A 15,051-nucleotide genomic window follows, 5' to 3' on the forward strand; every position below is an offset into this window, starting at 1 on the left:
GTTTGTTAACTCAGTCATACAAATTAAGAACAGTGGCTGGCTCTTCATAAATCTGCATCTGTGGATAAAACTGTTCGGCCATAATAACTAAGGTGTTATATACATCATTTCCCGTTTTTTTGTTTTGTATTATAACTCTGTGTTTAATGCCTTTGAATTCCAGCTTGGGTGACTGAGTGTCCTTTTCAAATACCCAGTCTTGAAATGCTTCCCAAAAACATTCTAGTGTAAGTGCAGTTAACAAACAAGTGTTCTAAAGTTTCAGTGTCAGTCACAAAAAACAGTTATTTTTCTTGATATTGAATCTTTGTCTAAGAAACTCATTACAAAGATAGATATCATTTAAGGTTTTAAAATGTGTTTCTTTTGCTTTTGGTGATATGGGTAGAGTAAGGTATTTGGTTCTAATCCTGACTACAATCTCTTTAGGATAATCTTTTAAAAAATGTTTCCTTTTTAGTGATAAAAGGAAGAAATTAGACATGAGGGTATCACGTATGAATTTGTCAGTACATTTTTCATCCATAAAATTAATATCATCTATAAAAAGTGTTAGGATCCTTAGTATTCTGTCATCATAAATCAGCCTTCCTTTTACCATGTTCACCATGCCTTGTGGAATCGTTTTGATCACCACTGAGTGTTGGTATATGAAATTTATTAACAAAATCATCATAGTCAAGAAAGTTCCCTCTTGAATCCACTAGATGCAGAATCAACCAAATACCTGCCTCCACCCAGTCATTATAAAACAAAGATTTTCTTCTAGATAAGATACATCTGCAATTTCAGATAGGAACAGAGTGTGGCATAAAGTTATGATAATAAATTTGTTTCCAGTACATGAGGACCTGCTGATGAAACTTGGACAATTTATCTGGTAGCTTGGTGATACAAAAGTCACATCTTAACCTTGTAAGACACAGCTAAGGGTTTTCTGTCAACGTTTGTGGACAGGGGTTTCACAGCTTTATTTTAAAAAAAAACAAAAACTGTCCACCGCAAAGGACATTCCATAATTAAAAAAAAAAAAATGCATCTGAAAAACTGTTGCATCATGATGTTTCCAAAAAAGACAGTTATTTAATTTTAAAAAAGCCAAAACTTAACATAAAATCTTTTCCACCACATTTCTCAAATATTTTAGGCCGAATATGAAACCAAAAATCATCCACATTTAAAAAAATTGATGCAACCATTTGAGTTTTAACATGCCATTCATTGCTTCATAGTCAGTTACAGTTAGACCTCCTTCCTACAACAATTTTACCACATCCCCTTTTCTCAGGTAATGATGTTTATTTTTCCAAATAAAATTCTAATTTGTTTGATTAATTGATTTAATTAAATGATCAGCGATGGGTAAAGAGAAAACTGGATATGTAAATCTAGAAAGTGCTTCAATTTTGGTGACCAAAATATGTCCATAAATTGAAATATCTCTTTGTAACCAGGAGTTGAGTATAGATTTGCTTTTCTTTATGACAGGTAAAATATTTAATTCTTCTCTAGTTTTACAATCCTTTGTTATGGTCACTCCTAAATATTTCACTTAATTTTTCACTGGTATTCCATGTAAGTCATTTGGTTGATGATCATATATTAAATTAACTGACATTTTTTAAATTTTAAATATAATCCAGATGCTTTAGAAAAATCATCTATTGTATTAATTACCAAAGGGATCTGCTCTGCCCTCTTGAGGAAGATTGTGGTATCATCAGCCAGCTGGGTTATGGTCAATTGATTACCTAATACATTTAAAGGTTCAATGTCTGGGCTATTTTTAAGAAAAACATCTTATCACTCTGCAACTAAAATAAATAATAAAGGAGAACAGGAGCAGCCCTGCCGGATTCCACGTTTAACCTAAAATATTCTAGTTGTTCCTCGAGGAAGAGAGACTGAACTGTTAATATCTTTATACATTATATTAATTCCTGTAATAAACTTTGCACCAAAGCCAAAATACTCTAAGGATTTTATTATAAAAGAATGTTCAACAGAATAGAAGGCTTTATAAAAATCTAAAAATAAAATAAAGCCTTTATCTTCAATCAAATAATTATAGTCTATTAAATCAAGAACCAACCTAATATTTTTATGTATAGACCTGTCTCTAATAAATCCCAGTTGAGTTTCACTTACCATCTGTCCTATATCTGTTTTCAACCGATTAGCAAAATAAGAGTAGATGATTTGTAGTCAACATTAAATAAAGTTATTGGTCTCAAGTTATCAATACACCATTTGTCTTTACCAGGTTTGGGTAACAGAGTTATGACTCCTTGTTTCATAGTTGGCATTAAATCATTCTTTTTAGCACATTCCTTCAGGGCATTAAATAATAGTTCTTTTAAGTCTTCCCAGAAAAACTGACAAAAATTTGAGGTCAAACCATCTTGACCAGGGGATTTTCCCACTGACATTTGCTTTATAGCTGCATCCAATTCTTTCATTTGTATCTCAGAATCAGAAGTTTTGAACATCGAGTCAATTTTAGGAATGTTTTGTTTAATACTCCCCAAAAAAGATAATGAATCCACTCCTGTGTGTGCTGAAGAGTATAAGTTACAATAAAAACTGTGAATTTCTTCAGATATTAATTTTGTGACAGAAGTGATACCCATGTACAGTTGCGGAAAAAAATATTAGACCACCCTTGTTTTCTTCAATTTCTTCTTCATTTTAATGACTGGTACAACTAAAGGTACATTTGTTTGGACAAATATAATGATAACAACAAAAATAGCTCATAAAAGTTTAATTTCAGAGCTGATGTCTAACCATTTTCCATGGTTTTCTTGATAATAAACAAAATCACTTCAGTTCTTACATCAATAGATCTGACATTATACTGCCAAAAAAAGTGCTTTTAGGCATTCCATGTTTTCTTTTCTTTTTTAATCACATGATACACACAGGAGTTAGTACTTGATTGCATAACTATTATTTTTGATGACTTCTGATGGTGTAATAATTTTTTCCTCGACTAAGTCAGTGACCCATGGCACAGATCCCCTGATTCAAAGTTTGAGTTATTCAAGTTAATCCACATTTACTGTAATGACTGTTTTGGGGTTAAAACACCTGTGGTAGTCCAAGCAAGATAAAACAGCATATACTGCATCCTTATTATTTATATTCGCTAACTAAATGTATTTGCCAACATGAATTTTTTTCTCATTTAGAAAAATGTACTTCAAACTCCACTGCCATTTTTTTTGGTCTTTTTGGTAGATCACACTACCATTGTTTTAAATATATGAAAAAGGCAAACAGAGTTGACAGTGGAAAAAAAAAAAAAAAAAATCAAAAACTTACCAGGTCTCTTTTTCTCACTTCTTGTCAAAATGTCTCATCACACGTAAAATAAGACATAATCACCTGAAGAGTAACTTTTCAGTGAGATATAAGAACTTATTTTTAGACGATAGATCTTGAAAGTCTCATTTCGCAAAATCTTACCAAGATAATTTTCACTTGTTACATTCACAGATTTTTTTTTGCTTGAATTAAGTAAAAAAAAATCTTGAAATAAGCAAAAAAGTCTGCCAATGGAACAAGTGAAAATTATCTTGGTAAGATTTCTTGAAATGAGATTTTCAAGATCTATTGTCTAAAAATAAGTTCTTATATCTCACTGAAAAGTTACTCTTCAGGTGATTATGTCTTATTTTAAGTGTGATGAAATATTTTGACTAGAAGTGAGAAAAATACACTTGGTAAGATTTTGATTTTTGCTGTGTACTTTTGCTGAACATGTACACTGCCATAAGAGAAGAGGAAAAATAACAAGTTTATCCAGAGTTCTCGAGTCATCAGATGTGAAAGAAGACACTGTAGAAATCTGTATAAAGCTCATTCATGATGTTGGCTGCAGAAATGGTCTCACCCTCCTCCCCACCAATGGAATTTCAGATTACTGGGCTTTCAACATTTTTGTGCCCTACAGCGACTAGTAATCACAAACTGCACGGCTCAAAGACACACTTTATTATTCAAAGGTCAGCATCTTGGGGCTTCACAGCTCTTAGAGAATAATAAATGAAACTGAATGTTAGAGATCAAGCTTGTTTCTTCTACAGAGTTTAGAAACAGACCATCATTAACACACTCGGTGACTCTTACTATTCTATATGCTGTGCCATTATTAAATATGAGTCCACATAACTGAGCCTCATGCATAGTGAACATTATAGTTACAACATGAACTCAACATACATTTAGTCTTTACAAGATCAGATGTACATTTATGTGACACTTAACCTCTGGTGTAGACAACTATTTCTTTAAGGGCAGAAGTTCCTGTGAGATTCTTCTAGCAGCTTCAATAACATCTTTAATGTTGACTTTATCCCCAAACTCAATTTCTCTGTGCTCCAGCAATATTCCCTGAAAGAAAATTCAAAAACAATGAGTAAAAGTTATACAGGATGTTTCTCTAATGAAGTGAATATTGTCTTCTTTGACTTCAATTGTTATTGTCAATGGATGCATGAAATTGTGCTTTGTCACCCATGGATGGTGGAGGCTTTACCTGCTGTCCTTGTCCAATGACAAACACACCACCAAGGACGAAGCCCTCTCCAAAAATATTTCCAATGAAGCCCTTATTGAAGGCCCTCAAGCCATTTAGCCACACCCCAACGCGAAGAAACCCCAGGAGGCCCAACTTCCTCTCTTGTGGCCCATAAAACCGTCTCTACATGCAGACAAAGAAAAGCCTTGAATATGTCATGAGGGCCTGAACTGATTTCCTACAGATCATGAATGAGTTCACTGTGTGTTTATAAGAAATATTACTGAAACTAGCTGAATCTGGCTGCATGATTAGTGTTGCTTAATCAAATTTCTGTATCATGGCAAACAAGCCAAACAATCCAGTAATTCATAAAGAAAATAAACGGCACCTTTTCATCCAAGAAGACCTCCCCCTTGAAGTACAGCCTGAAGTTCTGGACCTCTTTGCCGACCTCCTCCTTCACTACAGCGTACAGAGGGACCCCAAGCTCTTCCAGCTCAGGTTTCAGAGAGGACAGCTCTTCAGCCTCCTGTAGCCCAACAGCAGTCAAACACAAACGTATCAATGAACACTCCAGATGGACAAATAAATGCTTCAGAAGTAAATGTAATGTAACTAAAGAGGATTTTTTTTTTTTTTGGGGGGGGGGGGGGGTCATATCCATTCAGTTGTAGAAAACAAGGACTATCACATGTACTATACTTACATCTGTCTGACAGTTTCTTACAGTAAAAACTATTCATGTACTGTATATTTATCATAGACAGGAATTAAAACTCCCTTCATAGATTGTGAAAATTCCTCTAAACTCAGCCCCATTTTGTGTGACAACGTATCTTCTGCTTTCCTGAACTTATGAAATGCATTTCTAGTGATAAATGGTTCTCCCAGGACAGTGGCACTAAAAAGATGATGCACAACAAATTAACCTTCCTCTTGAGTAAGTTTTCTGTTACCATCTCCTACAGTATGTTAACAGGTCAGTTTTGACCCGTGTATTTAATCAGCTGTAAAATACATCATCCATCATCATCCAGTTTGTTTCTCATCTCTTGGTTAACTTGTTGGGCTTCCTTATCCATGAAAATATTGGTTTTACTATTTTTAGTATGAGCCTCTGGGCCTTTTTTTTTTTTTTTTGTCAGTATACCCCTCGATGTGCACTCAGCAGGTCACCAGGTCTATACTGAATTGACCTCACATGTGTGGACAAGCCCGTCTTTGCTTGTTTTGTTTTTGTGCAGGTATACTGGATAACAAGGCAAAATGAGAATCCCCAAAAGCTCACATGATTGTTAGAGGAGCTGGCTGTCAGTGTGTTGGCTGACAGTGCAATTATGTTTTCAGTTTTGGCTCTAATTATTGCTTTATATTCTTGTTTTTATAATTAGGCTGAAACCAAGCCTAACAACACAAAGGTCATAATTTCAACCAGAGCATTTCATAATTTAGTGGAAAAAAAGATTATTTTGTTGAAATTGAGGTTCCTGACAAAGTTAAAAAGCCTTGATGTTATAAACAAATATTCTGTTGTTCATTTATGCATTTAAAATGTACCAAAAAAGGATAGATAGATAGATAGATAGATAGATAGATAGATAGATAGATAGATAGATAGATAGATAGATAGATAGATAGATAGATAGATAGATAGATAGATAGATAGATAGATAGATAGATAGATACTTTATTAATCCTGAGGGAAATTAAACTATTCAGCAGGTTTTCATACAGCACAAGAAGACAAAACATTACCTCAACTACAAACACCAACATCAGAAAATGCAACAGGCACACATAAATACAACAGCAATATGAATCCAACTTTTCACTTCTGATACATAACTTTATTTTGCTGATAATACTTAGACTGAAGTAAGGTTTTGCATGCACATCTTTTATTTGGAGTGTTTTCAGTTTAGCATTACTCCTTTTACTTAACTTTTCCCACCCTAAACATAGCTACATCTGATTAACAACTTACTGATTTAGACTTAATAATAATAATAATAATAATAATAATAATAATAATAATAATAATAATAATAATAATAATAATGGCCTGTATTGGAGATGGAGATCCATGACAAAGTATTACCTTAACCACAAACACCAACAACAGAAAATGCAACAGGCACACATAAGTACAACAGCAATATGAATCCAACTTTTCACTTTTGATACATAACTTTATTTTGCTGATAATACTTAGAATGAAATGAGGTTTTGCATGCACATATTTTATTTGTAGTGTTTTCAGTTTAGCATTACTCCTTTTACTTAACTTTTCCCACCCTAAACACAGCTACATCTGATAAACAACCTAATGATTCACACTTAATAATAAAAATAGTGGTCTGTATTTGAGATGGACATCATGACGGACAGTTCCAGAACAGTGGATGCATACAGTACCTCTCTGCACAAAAATCATCCTGGCCGCCTGACTGCCATGATCACAGCTCCAGATTTCTCCCATAGTAATTTGGCTTTGAAAGCTTTTTTCTCTGGCAAACAAAGGAGACAAAGGGGTATAACTGCAGTTCAGATAGACTATTTGGGAAGAATAACACTGCAATACAACGATCCATAAAGTTAGAAAACACAGAAATGCCACTGCGCGTAAATATTACTTAGATTAACCAACTCACCTCCAGACAGAGTTTTGAGTTCAGTTTCTTCTAAATGTTTCAGAGTGGCCTTCAGGGGTGGTGTCAGAAACCTGTCGGTGACAGAGTTTAACACACCGGTAATGAATCCACCGATCGCGCTGGCCGTGGCTCCCATCGCCGTTTGTCCAGAAGCACAAGCCCTCCGTCCGTTTTAGTGCATTTTAGTTCCTTCCTTCCTTTCTTCCGCCCGTTTGACTCAGCCACAAGCGTATTTAAATTCTAGCTCAATTCGACCCTCCCCCCAGTGTTTCACAAACTTTTCTAGGGCCTGATCCGAGTCTTTAGATTGGATTTTATGCAGGTGCGGTCGATGAGTGACGCGTCACGCATTTTACGCACCGTCACTTTTTTTTTTTCTTGTGCGTCAAAGGTCACTGAAGAGATTGAAAAGTGCACTGTCATTATTATATGTTATTGCATCAGTATATTAGGAAATGCCAGAATAGAGCATAGGGCAGGACTTTCTCAAACGGACTTTATAGAGTATTTATTACAGCTGAAATTCATTTACGTCACACAAAAAGGTTTAATGAAAAAAACATTTAAATTTAAGCACAAGTGAGAAATGTAAAAAGAACAAATAAGAACCAATTTAATATTTAACTCACATTTGCATGGAGATATTATACTATTTAAAATGTGAACCTGTGATTGAAGCTACTGAAGTCAGTCTTTCCAGTGAAACTACCCTAAAAACAATATATTCAAACCCATGTAAATGATGACTCAGTGTTCTTCTTTTTCATCTGCCTGTAAAGACATAAAAAATTACAAAATATTCTCAAATCAGCTGTCAAGTACTGAAAGGGTAGCCCTCTTGAATCATAGGGCTGAAACTATAGAACTGCTTTGTGTATTCAGTTGTTTTCAATAAAACAAAGCTGTTGTTTTACCTTTTTCTCTGTGTCATCTTTAACAGAAGGAGAGCTTTCAGCCTGTTCATGTGATGATATTTCTATGTTACTTGACACAGTGTCCTCAGCTGTTGGAGCCATGTTATCAGTGGTCTCAGTGTGATGTTCATCATCCCCCTGAGATGAGAAAAGTGTAATGGTTAAGCATTAAATCATGTGCCTCATGCTGATATCCTGGTCCATTTCCGCTTTCCACGGCGGGATTCGCCACTGTTGCATCAGCTTGGCTTGATTTTTTAACTCAAATATTTTCTTACTCACAAATATCAAAAAGCTGACCTATTATAGAGTTTAACAGAATTAAAAACAGAGACTCAAACAATGGAATGTCTGCTGTAGGCCACAGACCTTTGTTGGCTTAAGAATGTTTTGATGATTTAGATTTTCATTGTTTCCAGTAAATCTACTTGGCCGTGTGAAAGCTGTTTTTATATATATATATATATATATATATTACCTTCTTCTCTGTGTCTTCCTTGACAAAAGGAGTGTTCTCAGCTTCTCCATGTGATGTCACTTGCATGTTGCTTGACTCAGTGTCTTCAGCTGCTGGATCTGTGTTATCAGTTGTGTGTTGTTCATCATCCTCCTGAGATGAGCGCATTACTAGTTAAGAATTAAATCCATGTGTCTCATATTTATATGTCTGTTTTTGTTTTTTTTTTTATTGCTGCATTGACTTTCACTGTAGGTCTCATCACTGATGCCTCTGTGTATATATTCACATGCACAAATGCCAAAAACTTTAACTTTTCCAGATGGTTTATGCAGGAGGCTGTTTCCAGAGTAACATTTTCACACACTCATGTGTTTACATGATATTATTTTTGGAGTCTGTGTTGTGTTCAGAACTGGTCATCTATGGACATTTGCTGACACAATTTCTAAGATAACACTATCTATTGTTTCACACTGTTGTTGCAGCTGTAGAGGAGCAGGAGAAAGGCACTGATAAACTCAGGGGTGAGCATTTGGGTTTCCATGGAAAATCCCATCCTAAATGTCTACTCAGAGATCCATGCACTGTAGCTGTCATCATGGATGTAGCTTCAGGCCACAGACATATTAATGGGGTTAACTTTGTGATTTCTGTTGTTGACAATAAATGTCCTGAGCTGCCTGAAAGCTGCTTGGTTTGTTGTTACCTTCTTCTCTGTGTCATCATTGACAGAAGGAGTATTTTCAGTTTCTCCATACGATGTAACTTGTACGTTGGTCGACACAGTGTCCTCGGCTGCTAGAGCCATGTTATCAGATGTCTCACTTGTGTCTTGTTCGTCGTTCTCCTGAGATGACGGTAGTAATAATCAAGCATTAAATCTATGTGTCTCATCTTTATGTCTTCTAACTGAACAGAATCTGTCCTGTTTTTCTGCTGTAATAACTCTCCACTGTGGATCTCATGTCTGCCTGGCCTGTTTTGTCACTAAGTGTATCACATATTTTTCATATGCACATATCATATCCCTTTGTAAAATGTTCACATGCTCATGTGCTTACATGATATTATTGGTGGAGTCTGTGTCGTGCTGAGAGCTGGACATCTATGGACATTAACTGACTGCATTTCATTTATTACCTTCTTCTCTGTGTCTTCCTTGACAGAAGTAGTGTTTTCAGCTTCTCCATGTGATGTCACTTGTACGTTGGTCGACTCAGTGTCCTCAGCTGCTGAAGCTGTGTTACCAGTTGTCTCAGTTATGTGTTGTCCCTCGTCCTCCTGAGATGAGTGTAGTACTAGTTAAGCATTACATCCATGATTAACATTTACACATGCTCATGTGCTCGCATGGGTCTGTGTTGTGGTGAGAGCTGGGCAACTGTGCACATTAACTGATTGCATTTATAAGGAAACACTATCTAGTGTCTCACACTGTTGTAGCTGTAGAGGAGCAGAAGAGAAACACTGGAGAACATTGGAGTGAGCTTCAGGTTTTCATGGAAAATCTGACCTGAAACCTCTACACAGATAACTGCGTAACTGTAGCTGTTATCGTGGATGCAGCTTTAAGGTACAGATACAAGCAATTAACAGAGCTAGGTTTGTGATTTCAGTGGTCAATAACACTATGAGCAACCAAAAGCTGGTTTGTTTTTTATTACCTTCTTCTCTGTGTCATCCTTAAGAGAAGGAGTGTTTTCAGCTTCTCCATGTGATGGTATTTGTATGTTGCTCGACGCAGTATCCTCGGCTGCTGGAGCTATTTTATCTGTCTTCTCACTTACATGTTGTCTGTCATCCTCCTGAGATCAGAATAGTACTAGTTAAGCATTAATTCTATTTGTCTCATATTTCTTTCTCTAGTTGATCAGAGTCTGTCCTGTGTTTCTTCCTTTCTGACTCTCCGTTGTTGTAATCATCACTTCTGCCTCAGTTTGACTTGTATTTCTAACTCAATGCATCAAATATTTTGCAGAGATGAAAATATGAATATTCTCTTTGCTACACAAGACAATGCAATTTTGTATGTTTTGAGTCAGTAGACTGAAGTAAATCAGTCACCTTTTCCAAGTCCTGCAGAGGGGAACTGGACTTTTGTTTCTCGTCTGCAGAGAACATCTCCTCTGGTTTGAGAACATCACTTTGAGGGTCAGAGGTTGGTTCTGCTTGGGTGGAATCTGTTATCTGCTTGTCAGAGTCAGTAACTTCATCCTTCTGGGAAAATGGTGAAAACACAGATCATAAGATTATATAAAACAGAAATAATCTAGTCAGAATCTCTTTGTTCAGTCTGAATCCTGTCTGTATTTTCTTCACCTTGGTGCCTCAGTCTTTTTTGGGATGACTATGCCAGGTAGTCTTAGCTGTGGCTATCAGCATCCTGCCTCTGGCCTGAACCATTCTTCTGCCTGCTTTGACTGCGATGTTGTTAACCGTATTCTTCATCTATTCATTGTCCTCCCTGATTCTTCTATTCTTTATGTTGTGCATTCTCAATCTGAATACATGAAATAATCAGCATTTTCTCACATACGCAACATCACCCTTACTGTATCTTCAGGCGGAGGAGATTGAGGGTTTTGGCTTTCCTCTTGTGGCTCTTCTGTTTTGTTTGATTTGGAATTTGACTGCAATGGATCAGTTTCCTCATGTTTATCTGTTCCAGCCTGTGGGATATTCGTAAAATAAAACAGTACGTAATAAACCCATCACAGGCAGATGTTTTGCCATGACTGATGATTTATGTTGTAACTCCTACAGACTATTTTATTTGAAATGTATGTTCTGTTTTTCTAATTGATTCTCATAAATAATTGTGCAACAAGAAATGACAAAATAAAACAAAAAATTGACCACAGAAGGTATCTCATTACCTTATCGTCATCTTTGTCTGCTTCTCGTACTTCTGTTTGATTGCTGCTTATTTCCTCCTTGGTTTTCTCTTCTGGCGGATTGTCACTTTGTCCCACCTCTGTTTGTTCCTCTTCTTGAATACTTTTTAGTTCCTCCTCCTCTTTTTTATCCATAGGCATTTCTCTAGACTCTTCTTTGACCTCAGCTCCGGGGGTCTCAGTGGGGTCAGAGCTGGCCTCCACAGGGTTTATCTCAGGGGACTCTGGATTCTTTACATTATCTGGTGCATTCGCCTGACAAACACACCATGTTCTTAAGCAATTTTAAGGTGATTTTTTGAAAACACCATGCAAAAAAGTTTCAAGACTGATCATGAGCATGCAAACCATAAAAACAGCTCATACATCAAGCCTACATATGAAAAACAAGAGTGTACGATCAAAGGAGGCACCACCACCAGAAGCACACTTGTTTGCACTTTATTTTGAGTCACCTCCTTTTCAGTGTCATTTTCTTGAGCATCAGTCTGGGGTGTATTTATGTCCTGCTGGTTTTCTGGATTAGGGGTGACTGGTTTCTCAGCATCCACAGGTTTGCTGTCTTCAGCATTTTCTGTTGTGGATTGTGCAGCTTGTGCTTCAGACCCTGCAGATGTCTCCCCTGGTAGCTGTTCATGAATCAGTGTGCTCTCATAACATTTATCTTAAAATATGCTATAAAGTGTTACCATATTTGTTGCAATGGCATTATTGATTTGTAAATTCATGGATGCTTAAATAGAACATATAAAAACTGGATTAACAGACATACTGGTATTTTGTGATGAGTGTACCTTTATAGACTCTTCCAGAGGCTCATTAATCATTTTCTGCTCCTCCTTTAGCTTTTCCTGGTGCAATGCTTCTTCTTTGGCTTTTGCCTGCTCCTGCTCCAGAACAGCCAGTGTAGCCTTTTGCTGGAGTAAAAAAAAAAAAAAAAAAAAAAAAATTATTTTATTTAACCAGGTAGTCCCTTCAGATCAAGATTTCTTTTCAGGGGAGACCTGGCCAAGGTGGAACAGCAGTTACAATAAAAGGAAGATTAAATACACCAAACATGACATCCTAACATAAGAGCCAAGGATAGAACAAAACCAGCTGAATGAAAGAATCAGTTTTTTTTGGTTAAAACACCAGTCAACAAACTTTTAAAATGATCTAGTGGGAATACATTTTTCAGATTTAAGGAGCTCTGTAAGTTGTTCCATGAACAAATCTGGAACCTGGGAAGAAATCCACCTAGTAGAATGAGGCTGAAGACCACTAGAGGTCTCCATCATGAGTCTACATGAATACAAGGGGAGTTTACACAGCACAGCCCTATACATAAAAAGATGCAAATGAAATGGCCTATGTAGAGTTAGTGATTGTCAACCTACTAATTCATACAGAGTACAGTGATAACTATGATCACCAGAGTTAGTTATGAATCATAAAGCAGTGTGATCCACAGAGTCTAACAAGTGGAGTACCGTAGAGAAAGCATACATGTACAGGGTTGGACAAAATAATGGAAACACCTTAAAAAATCAACAAAATATAATTTAATATGGTGTAGGTCCGCCTTTTGCGGCAATTACAGCCTCAATTCTCCGAGGTATTGATTCATACAACTTGTGAATTGTTTCCAAAGGAATTTTAAGCCATTCTTCAGTTAGAATACCCTCCAACTCTTTTAGAGACGATGGCGGTGGAAATCAACGTCTTACTTGAATCTCTAAAACTGACCATAAATGCTCAATAATGTTGAGGTCTGGGGACTGTGCCGGCCATACGAGATGCTCAACTTCATTAGAATGTTCCTCATGCCATTCTTTAACAATTCTAACTGTATGGATTGGGGCATTATCATCTTGAGGTGAAGGTGTTTCCATTATTTTGTCCAACCCCTGTAAATCACATGTAGTCCAGCAGGATTTATTTCTAAAAAGCTAGCCATGTGATCGGATAAGGAGAGCTTTTCATCCAACCAAATGCCTAAATACTTAAATATAAAAATATGAATTAACCATGTATGTGACTAGCATTATGTGCCTGAAAAAATATAGCAATGAAAAGTGGTGCAAAAAGTGGACTTTGAACTGAAACTGAAGTTTTACTTTTATTTTTTTAAAAGGTTTTTAAGACCTACGATTGAAAGATTTTAAAGCTTGAACTTTAACTTTCTTTTGACCTTACTATTCCTTTGAAATTTTAATGGGCCTAATGTTTTAGTATTATTAATAGTTTTAGCTAGTCCAAAGCTGTACTCAGCATTTCACTTTAGGTTCTTAATATGCTATAAACAGCAGTTTCTCTTATTGATGGCTGAAAAACAAAACCTCCTAGCTGAAAATGTACTTTGTTAAAAAAAATCTTAATACTAGGCCTATATTTGTTAACAAAACCCTATAAATAATACACTGCTTTTTGGACTAGGCTATATCCTTTTTTTTTTTTTTTTTTTTTTTTTTTGACAAATAACATTCTGCAAGAAAAGATGTTTTAAATTTTCTCAAAAAGTAGATTTGTCAAATGGGAGATTTTGTTCCAAACAAACAAACAAACAAACAAACAAACAAACAAACAAACAAACCAATGAATGAATAAATAAATAAATAGTTTTCCCACTGAGAGTTAAACAACCAGCTGCTTACCTGGGCCTCGTATTCAACATTTGCATTGTATTTGTAAAGCCAGTGGGCTAAATACAGGATGGGGTCCACCGGGCGTTCCTCTGCGACTTCAGCAAGTCCTTCTGCCAGGCAGCTCCCCAGATGTCTTTTTATATAATCTGAGTCCATGTTAATTTCTGTGTCAGCGACCGAAGCCTGAACACCTGAAACAGGTATAGGTTTTATTGTAACATACCGCTTCACACTGCTTTATTAAAGCAAAATCCGACTTTAGCTAGTTAGCAACAAACTACAACTCAACTGCCGCGGTTTAAAGTAACAGATAACATGCACTTAGCTGTAAAAGTAAGTTTTTATTTTTGTATACACAAACATGTGAAACGTTTTACCTTAAAACAACTTCAGTCAGTGAACTAGCCTGCCAAAACCAGAGCGGATGTGTAAAATTTGTCACCATGGTAACGGTGCCACTTCATTAAAACTCCCCTTTATAACAATGGTTCCTAGGAAAGTCGACTTTCTTTTCTTTTCTTTCTTTTCTTTTCTTTTCTTTTCTTTTCTTTTCTTTTCTTTTCTTTTCTTTTCTTTTCTTTCTTTTCTTTTTTTTCCAAATACAGCTTAAATTATACAACTGTTCAGTATTCTTATAATGATTATAGTTGAACACTTTGGAGCTCAATACATTCTTTTTCTTTTTTTTTTCTTTTCTCCTATTTTCTAGTATGGACGCTGATGATGATCCTCTATTCAAAATCCTTTTAATGTCTACCTGTATATGGTCTGTTTATTCATAATGCTCAGTTTTTTTTAAAAGTGCAGAATATTTTCTTAACTCCTCCTGTGCCTCTTATACCATCTAATATAATTGTTCTTGTTATATGGGGGAAAAACAGAGAATTATAACTGAATCTTCTGTTGGTTATAATCTATTATACATCCTGGGGGGGGTTTCCACACATGGAGAGGGGTCGGTGGAAAACATTGTGAGAGGA

At 35.9% G+C, this 15,051-nt stretch overlaps 2 protein-coding genes across 2 annotated transcripts; both read right to left on the reverse strand.

The window, feature by feature from the left end:
• Positions 1-3,973: 3,973 nt before the first annotated feature.
• On the reverse strand, positions 3,974-7,443 carry LOC115410615 (peroxiredoxin-like 2A). The gene is made up of 5 exons (XM_030122337.1): positions 7,177-7,443; positions 6,941-7,032; positions 4,914-5,054; positions 4,541-4,705; positions 3,974-4,395 (listed from the first exon to the last, which is right to left on the reverse strand). The coding sequence occupies exons 1-5, from the start codon at positions 7,310-7,312 to the stop codon at positions 4,285-4,287; spliced, it is 645 nt and encodes a 214-aa protein (XP_029978197.1). The 5' UTR covers positions 7,313-7,443; the 3' UTR covers positions 3,974-4,284.
• Positions 7,444-7,592: 149 nt separating this feature from the next.
• On the reverse strand, positions 7,593-14,481 carry LOC115410614 (otolith matrix protein OMM-64-like). The gene is made up of 12 exons (XM_030122336.1): positions 14,081-14,481; positions 12,239-12,361; positions 11,900-12,073; positions 11,427-11,699; positions 11,103-11,219; positions 10,615-10,767; positions 10,215-10,355; positions 9,691-9,831; positions 9,257-9,397; positions 8,569-8,700; positions 8,091-8,228; positions 7,593-7,947 (listed from the first exon to the last, which is right to left on the reverse strand). The coding sequence occupies exons 1-12, from the start codon at positions 14,225-14,227 to the stop codon at positions 7,924-7,926; spliced, it is 1,704 nt and encodes a 567-aa protein (XP_029978196.1). The 5' UTR covers positions 14,228-14,481; the 3' UTR covers positions 7,593-7,923.
• Positions 14,482-15,051: the final 570 nt, after the last annotated feature.

This window comes from Sphaeramia orbicularis, chromosome 19, assembly GCF_902148855.1.
Source record: "Sphaeramia orbicularis chromosome 19, fSphaOr1.1, whole genome shotgun sequence".
Lineage (NCBI taxonomy): Eukaryota > Metazoa > Chordata > Actinopteri > Kurtiformes > Apogonidae > Sphaeramia > Sphaeramia orbicularis.

What these genes read in the sequence shown, in the direction of transcription:
- LOC115410614 (XM_030122336.1), bottom strand. Translation starts at nt 14,227, where the DNA reads ATGGACTCAGATTATATAAAAAGACATCTGGGGAGCTGCCTGGCAGAA. An exon ending in CTCTGCAGGACTTGGAAAAG is followed by an intron (nt 10,356 to 10,614) that starts GTGACTGATTTA and finishes TTCTGATCTCAG; the next exon opens with GAGGATGACAGACAACATGT. An exon ending in AGGAAGACACAGAGAAGAAG is followed by an intron (nt 9,398 to 9,690) that starts GTAATAAATGAA and finishes CCGTCATCTCAG; the next exon opens with GAGAACGACGAACAAGACAC.